The sequence below is a fragment of the Lucilia sericata genome, unplaced genomic scaffold, assembly GCF_015586225.1.
Source record: "Lucilia sericata isolate MDLA Ls3-8-SP2 unplaced genomic scaffold, ASM1558622v1 Contig004253F_arrow, whole genome shotgun sequence".
Classification (NCBI taxonomy): Eukaryota; Metazoa; Arthropoda; class Insecta; order Diptera; family Calliphoridae; genus Lucilia; species Lucilia sericata.
The window spans coordinates 1-16,373 of NW_023997203.1; the positions used below are offsets into that span (position 1 = coordinate 1).

The 16,373-nt window shown below is 32.4% G+C and overlaps 1 protein-coding gene and 1 pseudogene across 1 annotated transcript; one reads left to right on the plus strand and one right to left on the minus strand.

Annotated features, from left to right (window-relative positions):
• Positions 1-5: 5 nt before the first annotated feature.
• Positions 6-2,082, minus strand: LOC119615161 (structural maintenance of chromosomes protein 1A-like; the record flags this gene model as incomplete). The annotated part of the gene is given in 7 exon segments (XM_037971241.1): positions 6-86; positions 155-762; positions 765-1,047; positions 1,101-1,269; positions 1,335-1,422; positions 1,425-1,700; positions 1,760-2,082. Coding segments are annotated over 7 exon segments (1,680 nt in total), but the record flags the coding sequence as incomplete, so codon positions are not given.
• Positions 2,083-4,555: 2,473 nt separating this feature from the next.
• On the plus strand, positions 4,556-16,074 carry LOC119615162 (annotated as a pseudogene).
• The last annotated feature ends 299 nt before the right edge of the window (positions 16,075-16,373 follow it).

Sequence of the window (16,373 nt, forward strand, 5' to 3'; positions counted from 1 at the left end):
GCTTCCATGAATTTACCCAAAACTTTGGTAACGGCCACATTGTAACGTTTATGTGTGGGCTGACACATGTTAATCATGCGGTCGTACTAAAAAAATACAATTTAAGAAAAATTACTTTTTGCGCTTAAAAGCATTTCTGCACTGTACAACTTACCACTCCCGGTACCTGTTTCTTAAACAATTCCACCACCTCTTGTTTCTTTTTTCGACGAGCATCTTCATGTTTATCACTGCGCGCATCACCCAATTGATCACGTACATTCTCTAATTCCCGTTGGATTTCGGAAATTTTCTCCTTTGAACAACCCACATCACGTTTAAGTTCATCTTTAATACGATTTTGTTCTTCCAAAGCCGCCTGGGATGATTTAATGTGATCCATTAATTTGTCACGCCTCTTAACAGCTTCCTCGCGTTGCAGTGTCAATTTTTTGAGTGCTTCTTCTACCGAAGCTCTGCGATTGGTTTCACCGTCCAATAAATCTTGATCAGATTTTTGTTCACGATTCACTGAATCCAATTGAGAACGATATTGTGTGGCAGTAGCTTCAGCTTCCTGTTTGAGACGATCGTATTCTTGCACCAGACCCTCTTCCATGTGTACACTTTTGCCGCGTTTTTGTGATTCATTTTCAATTTCATCTTCGAAACGTTTTTTCATTTGTTCAACATCAGCCAATTGTTTTTCCAGTTTACGTATATCCTGTTGATGAGCATTGTCAGCTTCGCGTGCTGTTTCCAAAGTCTTCGCCAGAGTTTTAACTTTTTCTGACAATGGGCCACTTTTTCCTTAGCCTTTATATACAGTGGATGCTTTTTATTCATTTGTGTCTCGAATTCTCTGGCCTCCTGATCAATTTTAGCCATTTCACGATTTAGTTTACCAGCTTCTTTCTTTTTTTCCTTTAGAACATCATCGGCACTTTCTTTGCGTTTTTCAACTTCTTTGATTTCTTGTTGTTTGCTTTCGATATCCTCATTTAAGCGCTGTATATCCTTTTCCACATGATACAAACGAAATATTTGATATTCAACTTGTTTTTCATTCTGCAAATGGAACTATTAGAAAAAGTATCTATTTTATTGTATCGCAAACTTACATATTCATTTTTAAGTCGCGCATAACGATCTGCTTCCATTTTTTCATGTTTGGCTTTCTTTACGTTCTGCCGCAATGCCTTTTTTCTTTGGTAAGTAAATTGAGTTTCTTCTTCTGCCAATATCATTTCCTGTTTCAAGCGATTGTAGTCTTCTTTTAAAGTACCAGATCTTTAAAGAAAAATATTTTTTGCACTATTAGCTTTAGCACAAGAAAGAATTATTTTTTAACTTACCCACTAATTTCCTCAAATAAAGCTGTGCGTTCCTTGGGTGTTTTCATTGCTATGTTCTCGACAGCTCCCTGGAACACCAAGAAATTTTAGCCTTGACATTAATTCCCAACTTTTCCAGTCTGCCCAAGTAGGTATTACTTGAAACAACTTCACCATTAATACGATACTCCGAAGAGCCACCAATAACAGCACGTTGGAAATCCATTTGTGTCGAACCAATAAGAAACTTGGCCGTAACATAACAACTGCGTGATACGGGCTTACCAATGGATGAACCATGTATTAAATCATTTAAACGTTTCACACGCAAACTTGTCGTCTTTTCACCCATAACAAAACTGATGGCATCCATGAAATTTGATTTTCCTAAAATCAACACACAGATGATTTTAACTCCATAAATATGAACATTTATCACTACTTACCGGAACCATTTGGTCCTATAACAGCTGTAAATTGTTTTAATGGTCCTACAACTACATGGCCACGATAGGACTTAAAATTTTCCATTTCAATGAACTGCAAGAAAGCCACATCATTTTCAGACGGCAATTGTCCAGCATCCGTTAATGTTGTATCAGCATTCTCCTCTTCTGTCATTGCTATTCAATATATTCTTTATGTTTTTATTTGACTTCAATTTTAAATAAATATTACAATATTAATTAAACATAAAAAATAACAAAATGTAAATATTTTTCAGCACAAATAGAAAAACAAGCGAAACGACGCGCTTTTTAGAGATGACAATAATAACAAAAGAGGTAATCGATATTAATGTAAGCACTAAATAGTGATGCCAGATGTTGGAACAACTAATGATTTAAAATCACTAGATTTTTTACTTTGAAATCGCTAAATTGTCATATACTTTGCTACTAAAATATTTATACCCACCCTACTTTACTATAACAGAACGCGTTTTATAGATCTTAAACCGTGTCTATATTAGACAAATATTATTATATTAACGTCAAACTATTATCGTGATACAAAATTAGCAGGTATAGACAGCATTAATTAGCGTTATAGCGTCGTTATGACAGTGTTGTCTAAACAATTGTTTAGGACAACGTTGTCTTGATAGCAAACGTCATAGTATTGTAAAATTAGTACAGAATTTTGTTTTTGTGCAATTAAATGGAATTATAAATGATACATTTGGTCTAATACAGACACGGTGGTAACAGAGAGGGGAGCAAGGCACAAACAAAAGAGCGACGAACGAACGAACGAACGAAACAACTAACGAACTACCGAATAACGAACGAAACGAACAACGACGAACGAAAAGAACGAACGTAACTAACGAAAGAACGAACGAACGAACGAACGAACGAACGAACGAACGAAACGAACGAACGAACGAACGAACGAACGAACGAACGAACGAAACGAACGAACGAACGAACGAAACGAACGAACGAACGAACGAACGAACGAACGACGAACGAACGAACGAAACGAACGAACGAACGAACGAACGAACGAAAACGAACGAACGAACGAACAACGAACGAGAACGAACGAACGAACGAACGAACGAACGAACGAAACGAACGAACGAAAGAACGAACGAACGAACGAACGAACGAACGAACGAACGAACGAACGAACGAAGAACGAACGAACGAACGAACGAACGAACGAACGAACGAACGAAAACGAACGAACGAACGAAACGAACGAACGAACGAACCGAACGAACGAACGACGAACGAACGAACGAAGAACGAACGAACGAACGAACGAACGAACGAACGAACGAACGAACGAACGAACGAAACGAAACGAACGAACGAACGAACGAAACGAACCGAACGAACGAACGAACGAACGAACGAACGAACGACACGAACGAACGAACGACGAAAACGAACGAACGAACGAACGAACGAACGAACGAAACGAACGAACGAAACGAACGAACGAACGAACGAACGAACGAACGAACGAACGAACCGAACGAACGAACGAAACGAAGAACTAAACGAACGAACGAACGAACGACGAACGAACGAACGAACGAACGAACGAACGAACGACGAACGAACGAACTAACGAACGAACGAACGAACGAACGAACGAACGAACGAACGAACGAACAACGAACGAACAACGACGAACGAACGAACGAACGAACGAACGAACGAACGAACGAACGAACGAACGAACGAACGAAACGAACGAAACGAACGAACGAACGAACAACGAACGAACGAACTAACGAACGAACGCGAACGAACGAAACGAACGAACGAACGAACGAACGAAGAACGAACGAACGAACGAACGAACGAACGAACGAACGAACGAACGAACGAACGAACGAACGAACGAAAACGAACGAACGAACGAACGAACGAAGAACGAACGAACGAAAACGAACGAACGAACGAACGAACGAAACGAACGAACGAAACGAACGAACGAACGAACGAACGAAAGAACGAACGAACGAAGAACGAACGAACGAACGAACGAACAACGAAGAAACGAACGAACGAACGAACGAACGAACGAAACGAACGAACGAACGAACGAACGAACGAAAAAAAAACGAACGAACGAACGAAAGAACGAACGAACGAACTAACGAACGAAACGAACGAACGAACTAACTAACTAACGAACGAACTAACTAACTAACTAACTAACTAACTAACTAACAACTAACTAACTAACTAACACGAACAACTAACTAACTAACTAACTAACTAACTAACTAACTAACTAACTAACTAAACTACTAACTAAACTAATAATTAAATGTGAACTTTGTAGACATTGCGTTGGAAATAAAGGTTTGTTCATTATATGAAGAACAATAACACAAACAGCTGATAGATAGATTGTTGATATAGGAATTTGGAACAGCTGGCCGTTTAAAGCAAACAACAGTACACTAATATACTTTCATCCAATGACGTAAAGCACCAAGAGGGATTTCCTCAAGAGCCACAAAAATTAGCCTGCACACATACCCGTGTGCTCACACTAAATATAGTGTTGTGGCAGAGGGAATGCGCCAATATTTTTAAACAACGAAAAATTCATACGACTGCAAAAATTTATCAAACCGAAATAAAACATAACAATAAGAAAATACAAAAACTAACACTAAACAGCGAGTACCTAGTATACGAAAATGAACAAATCTGTGGATGAGAGTAGATGTATGATATAGCAAAGTTTTTGTAAAAATTAGTACAAGTTGGAACGCCGTCTGGCAATAACAAAACAATTTCTATTTTCTCTAGTCTAGTGAGAGACTTGAAATAAAAAATAATAATAAAGAAGAAAATAACAAAATTAAATAATATTCAGAAAAGAATAATAAATTTGTCGGAAGAAAACATCCTTATTTTTTAAAATAAATTAATATTAACAGTATGGAAATTACTAAATTAAATGGATTTGAATGTCCTTTGAAGAAAGCTCCTCGTGACCGTCTTGGTATGTGGGGCAATGGTGATAGCGATGTTCCTGGCAATATATCCGGTCTACAAAGATTGCATCATAAGAAATACAATAAGGTAATTTATTGGGTTTGTTGTTTTTTTTTTTTTGAAATGGTAATCTGCATTTATTTTAAATGGTTTTTGAATGGAAAATTTTTCAAAAAATTTTTAAGAAAGTTTTTTTATTGTACATACGACAAGGGTTATTTAAATTGTTCTTCTTTGGCCTTCGAAGTTCTGTCATTGTTTTCTATGTTCTTTACTTTTCTTGTATTTAACGAACATTTTAACGCTCATTTTTATCTTATGCCATCTGCGAGTACAAAATTTCATTAGGGCGGCCCCGAAATGAAAGTTACTTCTGTTTCCGCAGTAAAATTTATATTTAGTTCATTCTAATATACCATTTCTCTAATTTATCCGAATCAAAGGATTGAAAGGTCCAATTTTGAGACCTTTCATATCTTATCAAAATTTTTCTCCCTTGCTAATGCAAAATGAAGAAATACAATATGAAAGGAAATTGAAAAAACCGTAAAAATACTTTTTTCTCCTCCTTATTCTTCTTACACTCTGGGCCACCCTAATGTACATAAACAAAAATCCAACCTTAATTTTTTTAAGTTTTACTCCTAATGCAAATCTATTCCATATCATGTGATATTATTCCTAAAATTAAAAAAAAAATGTGTGAAGATGATATCTTACAATATTTGCAAATTGAAAAAAGAATAGGATGTGAAAGAAGATAAAATGAGATAAGCAGAACGAAGAATATATTTGATCGTGAACGAATAAGCTGTGAGCGAATGAAATATAAAAAAATTACAACGTAAGAAAATTTAATTAACAATTAAAATTTTAATTTAACCTCTAAATATTAAACTGAAAACTAGTTCTTAAAGATATCTGCCATATTTATATAGACCAAACCTGTAGTTTCCAAAATGAAAACTTGCTCATAATAGGATTGTTAGTAGACTGCATAGTTAAGGGACCAGTAAATAGTCCATAGACTAGTCAAAAGTATAGTAAATAGACTAGTCAACTGACTAATCAATAGTTCTCAGACAAGTCAATAGACTAATCAATATAATAGGCGATAGATTAGTCAGTAGTCTAGTCAATAGGATAGTCCATGGACTAGTCAAAAGACCAGTCAACATTAAGAAACTAGTCATTAGAATAGGCAGAAGTCTAATCAAAAGACTATTCAATAGAGTAGTTAATAAAGTAATTAATAGACTAGTCAATAAACTAATCAATAGAATATTCAATAGACTAGTAAATTCAAAAGTCCATAGACAAGTCAACAGTTTAGTTTACAGACAATTCAATAGACTAATCAGTAGACTTTTCAATAGAATATTACATAGACTAGTCCATAAACTAATCAATTGACTAGTCATAAAACTAATCAGCAGACTAGTCAAACATTATTAAAAGACTGCACAAAAGACTTTGAAATGTAATTCAGTACTTTTTAGGGTTCTATAGTTGAAACGAAAAGTCGACTCTTTCGACTTTTTTGATTTAGTATTAAAGCCGACTTTTCGACTTCTCGACTTTTTGCATTTTATGAAAAGTCGATTTTTTTCGACTTTTTCATTTAATTAAAAGTCGACTTTTAGACTTTTCGACTATAAGTATTTTATAAATAGTCGACTTTTCGATTTTTTTCGACTTTTCGACTTTTTTCGACTTTTTCCCGACTTATTCCGACTTTTCGATGTTTTTTGCCTATTTTCGACTTCGTTCGACTTTTTTCGACTATTTTTTGACTTTTTTCGAGTTTTTCCGACTATTTTAGAGTTTTTGACTTTTTTTCCACTTTTTTTAAGATTTTTGACTATTTTGACTTGTTTCTACAATTTTCGAGTTTTCGACTTTTTACGACTTTTCGACTTTCTTCGACTTTATTTTTTAAGATTTTTGACTATTTTTGACTTGTTTCTACAATTTTCGAGTGTTCGACTTTTTCGACTTTTTCCGACTTCGACTTTTTCACTTTTTTCGACTTTATTCGACTTTTTTCGACTTATCGACTTTTTTCGACTTATCGACTTTTTTCGACTTATCGACTTTTTTCGACTTATCGACTTTTTTCGACTTTCAGACTTTTCGACTTTTATTAACAAAGTCGGCTTTTCGACTTTTTCACAGACCATAGTCGAGTTATCGACTTTTTTGGAACAAAATAGTCCACTTCGACTTTTTTCGACAAAAAGTCGATTGTTCGATTATTCAAAAGTCGATTTATAGAACCCTAGTACTTTTAATCCTATAAAAGTACTATTTTTTGGGAAAATTTTAAACCAATTCAAAATCTCAATTTTCCATGCCTGATCCTCCATATACATAAATATATTCATCGTTTATAAGAACCTTTTCCATACAAATTTTCTATAATAAACCATCAATAACTTTACTGAGTGTTTATTAATACCAATAAAGTGTAAGTAACATATCTGGACAACAATGAAAATATCTAAAATTCTGTATATTAGAAATCAGATATCTTCGGGATGCAAATCTTGTATTATTTTAAGACCAACCTTTAAAATGTCTAATCAATTTTCAAATTCTTAAATGACCACAAATACAAAACTCCATAATACATATAATTTTTATATTGTCATCATTTAAATGCATTATTTTCACGGCAATTCTTGATAAGCAGCACCTCAATTTTCATCTTTAAAACAAGGTGTCAAACGTCTCATCCCAACAGTGACAGCATATGGACTTTAGGCTATTATTAAAAAAAATATTAAAGCACACGACAAACTGGAATTTAAACCTAAACACATGATATTCTATTTGAAAATAATGTTAAAGATCAGATCAGAAATCTAAAAACAAAACTAGATTCATCTGCCAAACAATAAAACTAGACATTTGTATTTGTTTTTGTAGCTCCTACAACAATTATCATTATTTTTTGATTTTTTCTGACCTTGATCTATTGCAAATGTCATTAACTAAATTTTGAAATTTCATTGTCTACGTACAAGACGATAAGAGAAGACTTTTGTTAAAATCTATGATCAGAAATAAGTATACAATAGAATTTCAGAAGTATTTGTATTAGTACATATTTTATTTATATAATTGTGCAATTGAATTAAAAATTATAATAATATAATTATTATTTTTAATATCTAAATCAGAAATCTCGAAAATATACCTCGAATTGTCTGAAAGAGAATTGGAAAATTCTGAATATTTGCATCAATAAAAATTTCTGCAATACAAACTTTTGAAATACAATTTGAAATGGTTGTAGAAAGTAGTAAATCAATAGTATAAACAAATCCGCAAAACCTTATTATATTTCAAAGGCCCATACATATGAATGTTCAAATGTGTAAATATCACGTATTTATTTTTAATTTTCAAAAACAGTTATTTTTAAATCTTAAAAAAAATAAAAATTAATCAAATGTTTATTTTTGCAATTTCAACTAAAACGTGTCACTTTGTAGTTCTTCAGCAATGACCTTGTCTAAGTGACCGCCCAAGGAAATATCAATTAACATTAAATTCTCCCCAAATATACATAGATAAACTAAAAGATGCACAATGTATCATCCAGAGGGAACAAAAATTATTGTATGACCTTCCTCCACATAGCGAACAACAACATTATTAGTGGAAATTTTTTTAAATGTTTTATGATATTTTTTTTCAAATGAATATAAATATTAAAAAAATTTATTTGTTTTGTTGCCCAAAATATTGAAATTAAAACATTTTTGTCGTGGAACTGACTCGATATAGTCGCAACACGTGCATTAAGTAGTGTGTTATTTAAAACATAATAGTCACATATTTCATGAAGAGAATGAGTTTATGGAATTTTTTTAAATTAAAATTAATACATATTAGAATGTTTTTTATTTTGTTTTGGTTGTTATGAAAATACTCTTTATTAAAAGTGATCATTTCCCAACTGAAGAAATTATTGAAATATCGATATACAGAGAAAAAACAAATATACACGCCTGGTACCAAATTTTTCAATAACGTACAACAAACACTATGTAATGTTGACAACGCTGAAAAAAAATACCTGTTTGGGGGCTAGGGTCAAATGAGGGTCTAATGATTCCAAAAATCGGCATTATGGTTAGCGGTTATATAAATTGAAGATCTGCCGATTTTTAGTGGGTCCTAAGTGAAATAATGGATTAGATTTTATTATACATATATTCATAGTACTTATAATAGAACCCATATATCAATTTTCGAAAGATGCGAAAGTTAGAAGGGTTATTTCTTCAGACTCATGTAAATGCCCATATACATTTATTTTCTTTTAGTCAATTATGGACCGATCCTCGTCAAATTTTCTAGAACGCTTTTAGTTTAGGCTAGTAATAAGCGTTAAGCCATTTCTGAAGAGGACCTTATATAATTATAATTATTTACCGATCCTTATAAAATTTTACAAAGCGATGTTGGTTCCTGTAAAATATGTTCATGTCGAATTTCATCGCTATAGATGCTTCTTTAGACAGTATGAGCGTTAAAGTCATTTTTCAGAAGGGGACCTTATATGGGGGGTAGGGGTCAATTATGGCACCGAAATTCTACAAATATATTAAGGTTCCTAAAAAATATGTTTATGTCGAATTTCATCGCTATAGCTGCTTCTTTTATTCAGTATGAGCGTTAAAGTCATTTTCTGAAGGGACCTTATATGGGGGCTAGGCGAATCGTGACCGATATTGCCCATCAACAAACTGCATCAACTAAAAGTAAAGCAAAATCTCTGGCTACTTCCGTTTGGACTTTATCGTGTTTTCAACAGACAGACGGACGGACATGGCTAGATCGTCTTAGAATCTAATAAGGACCCAGAATATATATAATTTTATGGGGTCTTAGACGAATATTTCAATGTGTTACAAACGGAATGACAAAAACAATATACCCCCATCTTTTTGATGGTTGGTATAAAAACTTTAACTCCCATTTAATCAAACTCCGCAGGTTTAAGATAATGGGTCTAAATAGGATTAATATTTATATTTAATTAATAAATTTTATAATAGATTATAAAATTTATAAAACATTAAGAACGACTAGAAGTTTATGTAGTACAATTCTTGACTCCTTGAAATGTAAAATCCCTTAAAAACTAATATTTTTACCATATTCTTGAATAAATCTGACCGCCATCAGAAAATTCATAACAATTTAAATATTGACATACACACGGACATTCCTAAAGCGACTAAAAATTTAGAATGTTAAAAAAATTATTAATCGTTTGAAAAAGCAAATTGAAACGATCATCGTCTAGAAAGCACTGTGTAATATAGTACATATATTACTATAATAATTTTACTTTTAACAATTCGTCTCTAATATCTTAATTGTATTTTTTCTGCTGTAACCACAAACAACTTATCTCCTGCAGATTATAATAGAAATTTGTACATATTTTGTGGTTATTGTCATTGACGTAAACAATAACAATATACATATGTACATAGGTACATTCATATATCCTTTAGCACCATATATGGTGAAGATTAAAAAGATTTCGATCTAGTTAATAATACCCTTAAGAATTATTTATTAATATGTATTTCGTAATGTCCATCCGGAAATATTGTGCAATTTAAATCTTGCATTTCTTTTGACACGCAATATCATCATATTATCAGTACTATCACTTATACATACATACATAAAAAAACAGTAATAAATTTCTTAGAAAAAGTTAAAAATATTGTAAATTCATATCAGTTTTATACGGAAGACGAAGGTCTATTTTCAAAATTTCTGATGCTCTACTTATTACGTTTATAGTTATTATGATTTTCATAAAATTCTCTTTTAAAACTATTTTATTATGATTAAAACTTTTTGTAATAATCACTTATTATAAAATTTATAGACTTGGTGTCATTGTCTTTTTTCTATAATTAATGTTGTATGTATGTATAAAGCACATATTGTCTGTCTGGTTGTAATCAATGCAAATGAGGCTACAATGTCTATCTAATTAAATTAAATTATTACATTGTTAAATTTCCTAGTTTAAACAAAAAGAAATTGATTAATTGTTATAACCCAGTACATTTTTTAAAAATCATAACTAATACAGATTCATTATTGGAAACCTTAAAATTAAAGAAAAGCGAAATTTATATAACACAGACCAACAAAATTTTAAAAAAGTCTTAACCCAGAGACCCAAAGTATAATATTCTAAATCAATGAGCAGCGCTGAATACGAATCTGTATAAGATAACTCGAAAAGAAAGAAATTATAATAGAACTTATAAATCTTTATTAAAATACCTACAGATTAGATTTCAGATGACATAATAAATTTTAAAAAGTCGCAACCCAGAGACCAAAGTGTACTTCTATTTGATTGAATCTCAAATTTCTCCACCACGTCAGGTTTTCCATTTATCGTGTTATATAGATTACAAAAGCCCCTCCTTAGATTATTCTAATTTCAATAATATAGTCTATCAACTGTTCTATGGACTATAATATAAATTAGTCTTTGGACTAGTACACGAACAATTCTTACACTATAGTCAGAATCTATTATCGAGTCTACAGATGATTCTATAAGGTTAAGAGATGAGAGACAAAGAGGAGTGAGACGAGGCCAGGGAGCAGGAGAGACACGAAGACAGAGACGAGGCGAGGGAGAGACGAGCCGAAGGACGAAGCGAGGGACAGACAGACAGACAGACATACAGACAGACATACAGACAGACAGACAGACAGACAGACAGACAGACAGACCAGACAACAGACAGACAGACAGACAGACAGACAGACAGACAGACAGAAGACATACAGACAGACAGGACGACATACATACAGACAGACAACTACGACATACATACATACAGACATACATACATACATAACATACATACGACATACATACATACATACATACATACATACAACATACATACATACATACATATGTACTGTTAATATACAAAGTGGTATGAGTTCACTTTCCAAAAAAAATAAGTTATGGATGGAGTTGGGTATATTTTAACAGTATATATATTTTCCTGACAGGTTTTGCAGTCTAATGAAGCCAGTTTTATATAGTTTTGTTTCATATTGATATGTTAGTTAGTTAGTTAGTTAGTTAGTTAGTTAGTTAGTTAGTTAGTTAGTTAGTTAGTTAGTTAGTTAGTTAGTTAGTAGTTAGTTAGTTAGTTAGTTAGTTAGTAGTTAGTTAGTTAGTTAGTTAGTTAGTTAGTAGTTAGTTAGTTAGTTAGTTAGTTAGTTTAGTTAGTTAGTTAGTTAGTTTAGTTAGTTAGTTAGTTAGTTAGTTAGTTAGTAGTTAGTTAGTTAGTTAGTTAGTTAGTTAGTTAGTTAGTTAGTTAGTAGTTAGTAGTAGTTAGTTAGTTAGTTCGTTAGTTAGTTAGTTAGTTAGTTAGTTAGTTCGTTAGTTAGTTAGTTAGTAGTTAGTTAGTTAGTAGTTAGTTAGTAGTAGTTAGTTAGTTAGTTAGTTAGTTAGTTAGTTAGTTAGTTAGTTAGTAGTTAGTTAGTTAGTTAGTTAGTTAGTTAGTTAGTTAGTTAGTTCGTTAGTTAGTTAGTTAGTTAGTTAGTTAGTTAGTTAGTAGTTAGTTAGTTAGTAGTTAGTTAGTTAGTTAGTTAGTAGTTAGTTAGTTAGTTAGTAGTTAGTTAGTTAGTAGTTAGTAGTTAGTTAGTTAGTTAGTTAGTTAGTTAGTTAGTTAGTAGTTAGTTAGTTAGTTAGTTAGTTAGTTCGTAGTTAGTAGTTAGTAGTTAGTTAGTTCGTTAGTAGTTAGTTAGTTAGTTAGTAGTTAGTTAGTAGTTAGTTAGTTAGTAGTAGTAGTAGTTAGTTAGTTAGTTAGTTAGTTAGTTAGTTAGTTAGTTAGTTAGTTAGTTAGTTAGTAGTAGTTAGTAGTAGTTAGTTAGTTAGTTAGTTAGTTAGTTAGTTAGTTAGTTAGTTAAGGTTAGTTAGTAGTTAGTTAGTTAGTAGTTAGTTAGTTAGTTAGTTAGTTAGTTAGTTAGTTAGTTAGGTAGTAGTTAGTTAGTTAGTTAGTTAGTTAGTTAGTTAGTTAGTTAGTTAGTAGTTAGTTAGTTAGTTAGTTAGTTGAGTTAGTGAGTTAGTTAGTTAGTTAGTTAGTTAGTTAGTAGTTAGTTAGTTAGTTAGTTAGTTAGTAGTTAGTTAGTTAGTTAGTTAGTTAGTTCGTTAGTTAGTAGTTAGTTAGTTAGTTAGTTAGTAGTTAGTTAGTTAGTTAGTTAGTTAGTAGTTAGTTAGTTAGTTAGTTAGTTAGTTAGTTAGTTCGTAGTTAGTAGTTAGTTAGTTAGTTCGTTAGTTAGTTAGTTAGTTAGTTAGTAGTTAGTTAGTTAGTTAGTTAGTTTGAAAGGAGGATGTATTACATCAAATCCGAAGAAATACACATAGGCCTCTATCGGGCCTGTGTGCGCTCCTAACCACGTGCCTCAGGTGGGAATCGAACCCACCACTCCGGTCTACCAGACTAGAACACTAACCACATATAAATTAGCAAAAAAAATATTTGTTATAATCTGAACATATAAAACTAAATAAATAAATATAAACATTAAAATGTTCTATTATTGATTAGTATAAATTATGGACACTTCAAAATACATTTTTTTGTTTTAATTTAAGTTTTCATTAATTTTTCATATTAAATTTACAATTGTCTTCTTCTTTTTTATAAAATATGCATTGTTTTGATCCAAACAGTGACATTTTTGTTGTTTTGTATGGCAACACTGCGAAGTTTAATCTTGTACTCAAAATCATCAAATGCTATTAACATGGATTAAATTATTTTAAGATTAACTAATCTAATTATTAATTGCCATTTGATTGCCAACTCAAAAACACGGTCTAAAAGTACAATTTGTAACGCTTGCCCAATTTTAAAATTACATTTTACATCCCCTGATCCAAATATGTCCTTATAAATTACCTTTACACATCAGGTTTTCGAGATATGTCTGCATTAAGTAAAAAATACCATATTTGAGACGTTTAAATGATAAACTTTTAAAAACGTGATGAAAAAAACACTTTCATTTTGCAGTTCAAGTTATATTTAAATATGTAAAAATTTAAGTTATAAAATCTAATGTTTACAATTAACTATTTGTCGTACACCAAACAATCAATGATACAGTTTAATGAGCGGCAGTAGTAATGTGATCTACATATTGTAATTACCCAATCATGACCGTGAACTTGAAAGCAATTTTTGTTAATGAATAATTTTGAATGAAAAGCGTGTTCTTCTATTTTTTTTTCTATTATAAGAATTGATTCAGTAATATGAAGATGTTTGCTATTAAAAAACTTTATTTCTGGTGATAAAAATCTATTTCTAAGTGTATATAATTAAAAACAACTTTTATAAATAATATCTTACTTAACCGCTTAATTTATATACTTTTTTGCAGGGGGTTCTTGCCTTTACTTTGGAAGAACGGCAATTGTTGGGCATTCAAGGTCTCTTGCCGGCCGTTGTTAAAACCGAAGATGAACAAGTTCAGCACTCTTTAATACTGCTCGATCGTTTGGAAAATGATCTGGATAAATACATGTACTTAAATGCTTTGGCCGAACGTAATGAACGTCTCTTCTATAAAGTATTAGCCTCAGATGTGTCAAAAATGATGCCATTGGTGTATACGCCCACTGTGGGCTTGGCTTGTCAAAAGTTCAGTTTGATTTTTCAACATCCCAAAGGTCTTTATATTACCATCAAGGATAAGGGTCATGTTTATGATATTTTAAAGGTAAATAATTTTAAATTAATAATTTTAAAATATTTTAATTTATTATTAATATTTATAGAATTGGCCTGAGACTGATGTGCGTGCCATTGTCGTGACAGATGGTGAACGTATTTTAGGTTTGGGTGATTTGGGTGCCAATGGCATGGGTATACCTGTGGGTAAATTGTCTTTGTACACCGCTTTGGCCGGCATTAAACCCAGTCAATGTTTACCCATTACCTTGGATGTGGGCACCAATACCGAATCTATTCTCAACGATCCTCTATATATAGGCATACGTGAGAAACGTGTTACTGGTGAAGTGTATGATGAGTTTATTGAAGAATTTATGACAGCCGCTGTGCGTCGTTTTGGCCAAAACTGTTTGATACAATTTGAAGATTTTGCCAATGCCAACGCTTTCCGCCTTTTGGCCAAGTACCGCAATGACTACTGCACTTTTAATGATGACATACAGGGTACAGCTTCTGTGGCTGTTGCCGGTCTGCTAGCTTCTCTGAAAATCAAGAACACCAAATTAATGGAGAACAAGATAGTATTCTTCGGCGCTGGAGAAGCTGCCTTGGGTATTGCCAATTTATGTTTGATGGCTTTAATGAAGGAAGGTCTCAGTGAGGCTGAAGCAAAGAAACTTATCTGGATGATTGATAGTAAGGGACTTATCGTACAAAATCGTCCCTCGGGAGGTCTGACCGAGCATAAATTACGTTTTGCTCAACCCCATGAACCCATCGACACATTGGCCGATGTTGTACGTATTGTACGCCCGACAGTTTTAATTGGTGCCGCTGCTATTGGTGGTGCCTTTACACCCGAAATTCTTGAAATGATGGCTGAATTCAATGAAATGCCCATTTTTTTGCCCTTTCTAATCCAACTAGTAAAGCTGAGTGTACCGCCGAACAAGCCTACAGTTACACTAAGGGTAAATGTTTTTGCTTCTGGATCTCCCTTCAATCCCGTTGAATATAATGGCAAGAAATACTATCCCGGTCAAGGTAATAATTCGTATATTTTCCCTGGTGTTGCCTTGGGTGTTCTTTGTGCCGGTATGTTAACCATACCGGAAGATGTGTTCCTGTTGTCAGCTGAACGCTTAGCAGACTTATGTTCGGCCGAAGATTTGTCCAAGGGTTCTCTATATCCACCTTTGAATCGCATTACTGAATGTTCTATGGAAATTGCTGCTTATATTATGGAATATGCTTATGCAAATGGTAAGTGAATTAAAAAAAGACACAGGGGAGGGTGTTGACCATAATTTGATTGTTTATAAAAAACAAAAAATCTATTGTTTAACCTAAACATTTTGCTATTAAGTCTTAAAAATCTAGAAATAATTACAATATTTTATTTTTTCAGGTTTGGCAACTGTTCGTCCTGAACCCCACGACAAACATGACTTCATAAAATCTCAAATGTATGATTTGTCCTATCCATCAGCTGTACCCCAAGTCTATGCCTGGAGCAATAAATTGTAAAGATTTCAAAAATTGTTAAACCAATGAATATTTAAAAATTGTTGACCAATTCATCAAACTAAATCGTTAAGCAGTAGTGTATTGTATGTATGTCTAAAATATTAATGTCTAAATTAACACAAAAGCTTATAAAAACGTCTTAATTCTTAAAGGGTTCACGAATTTAATTGCAAGCTTGTGTGTTTAAATACTTTGAAAATATATACTACATACCTACATACATATTTATCAATTTATTGTAAAACAAAATATTCAAATTTTTATTGTGATATTTAGTAATGTATTATTTAATGAACGGGTATAAA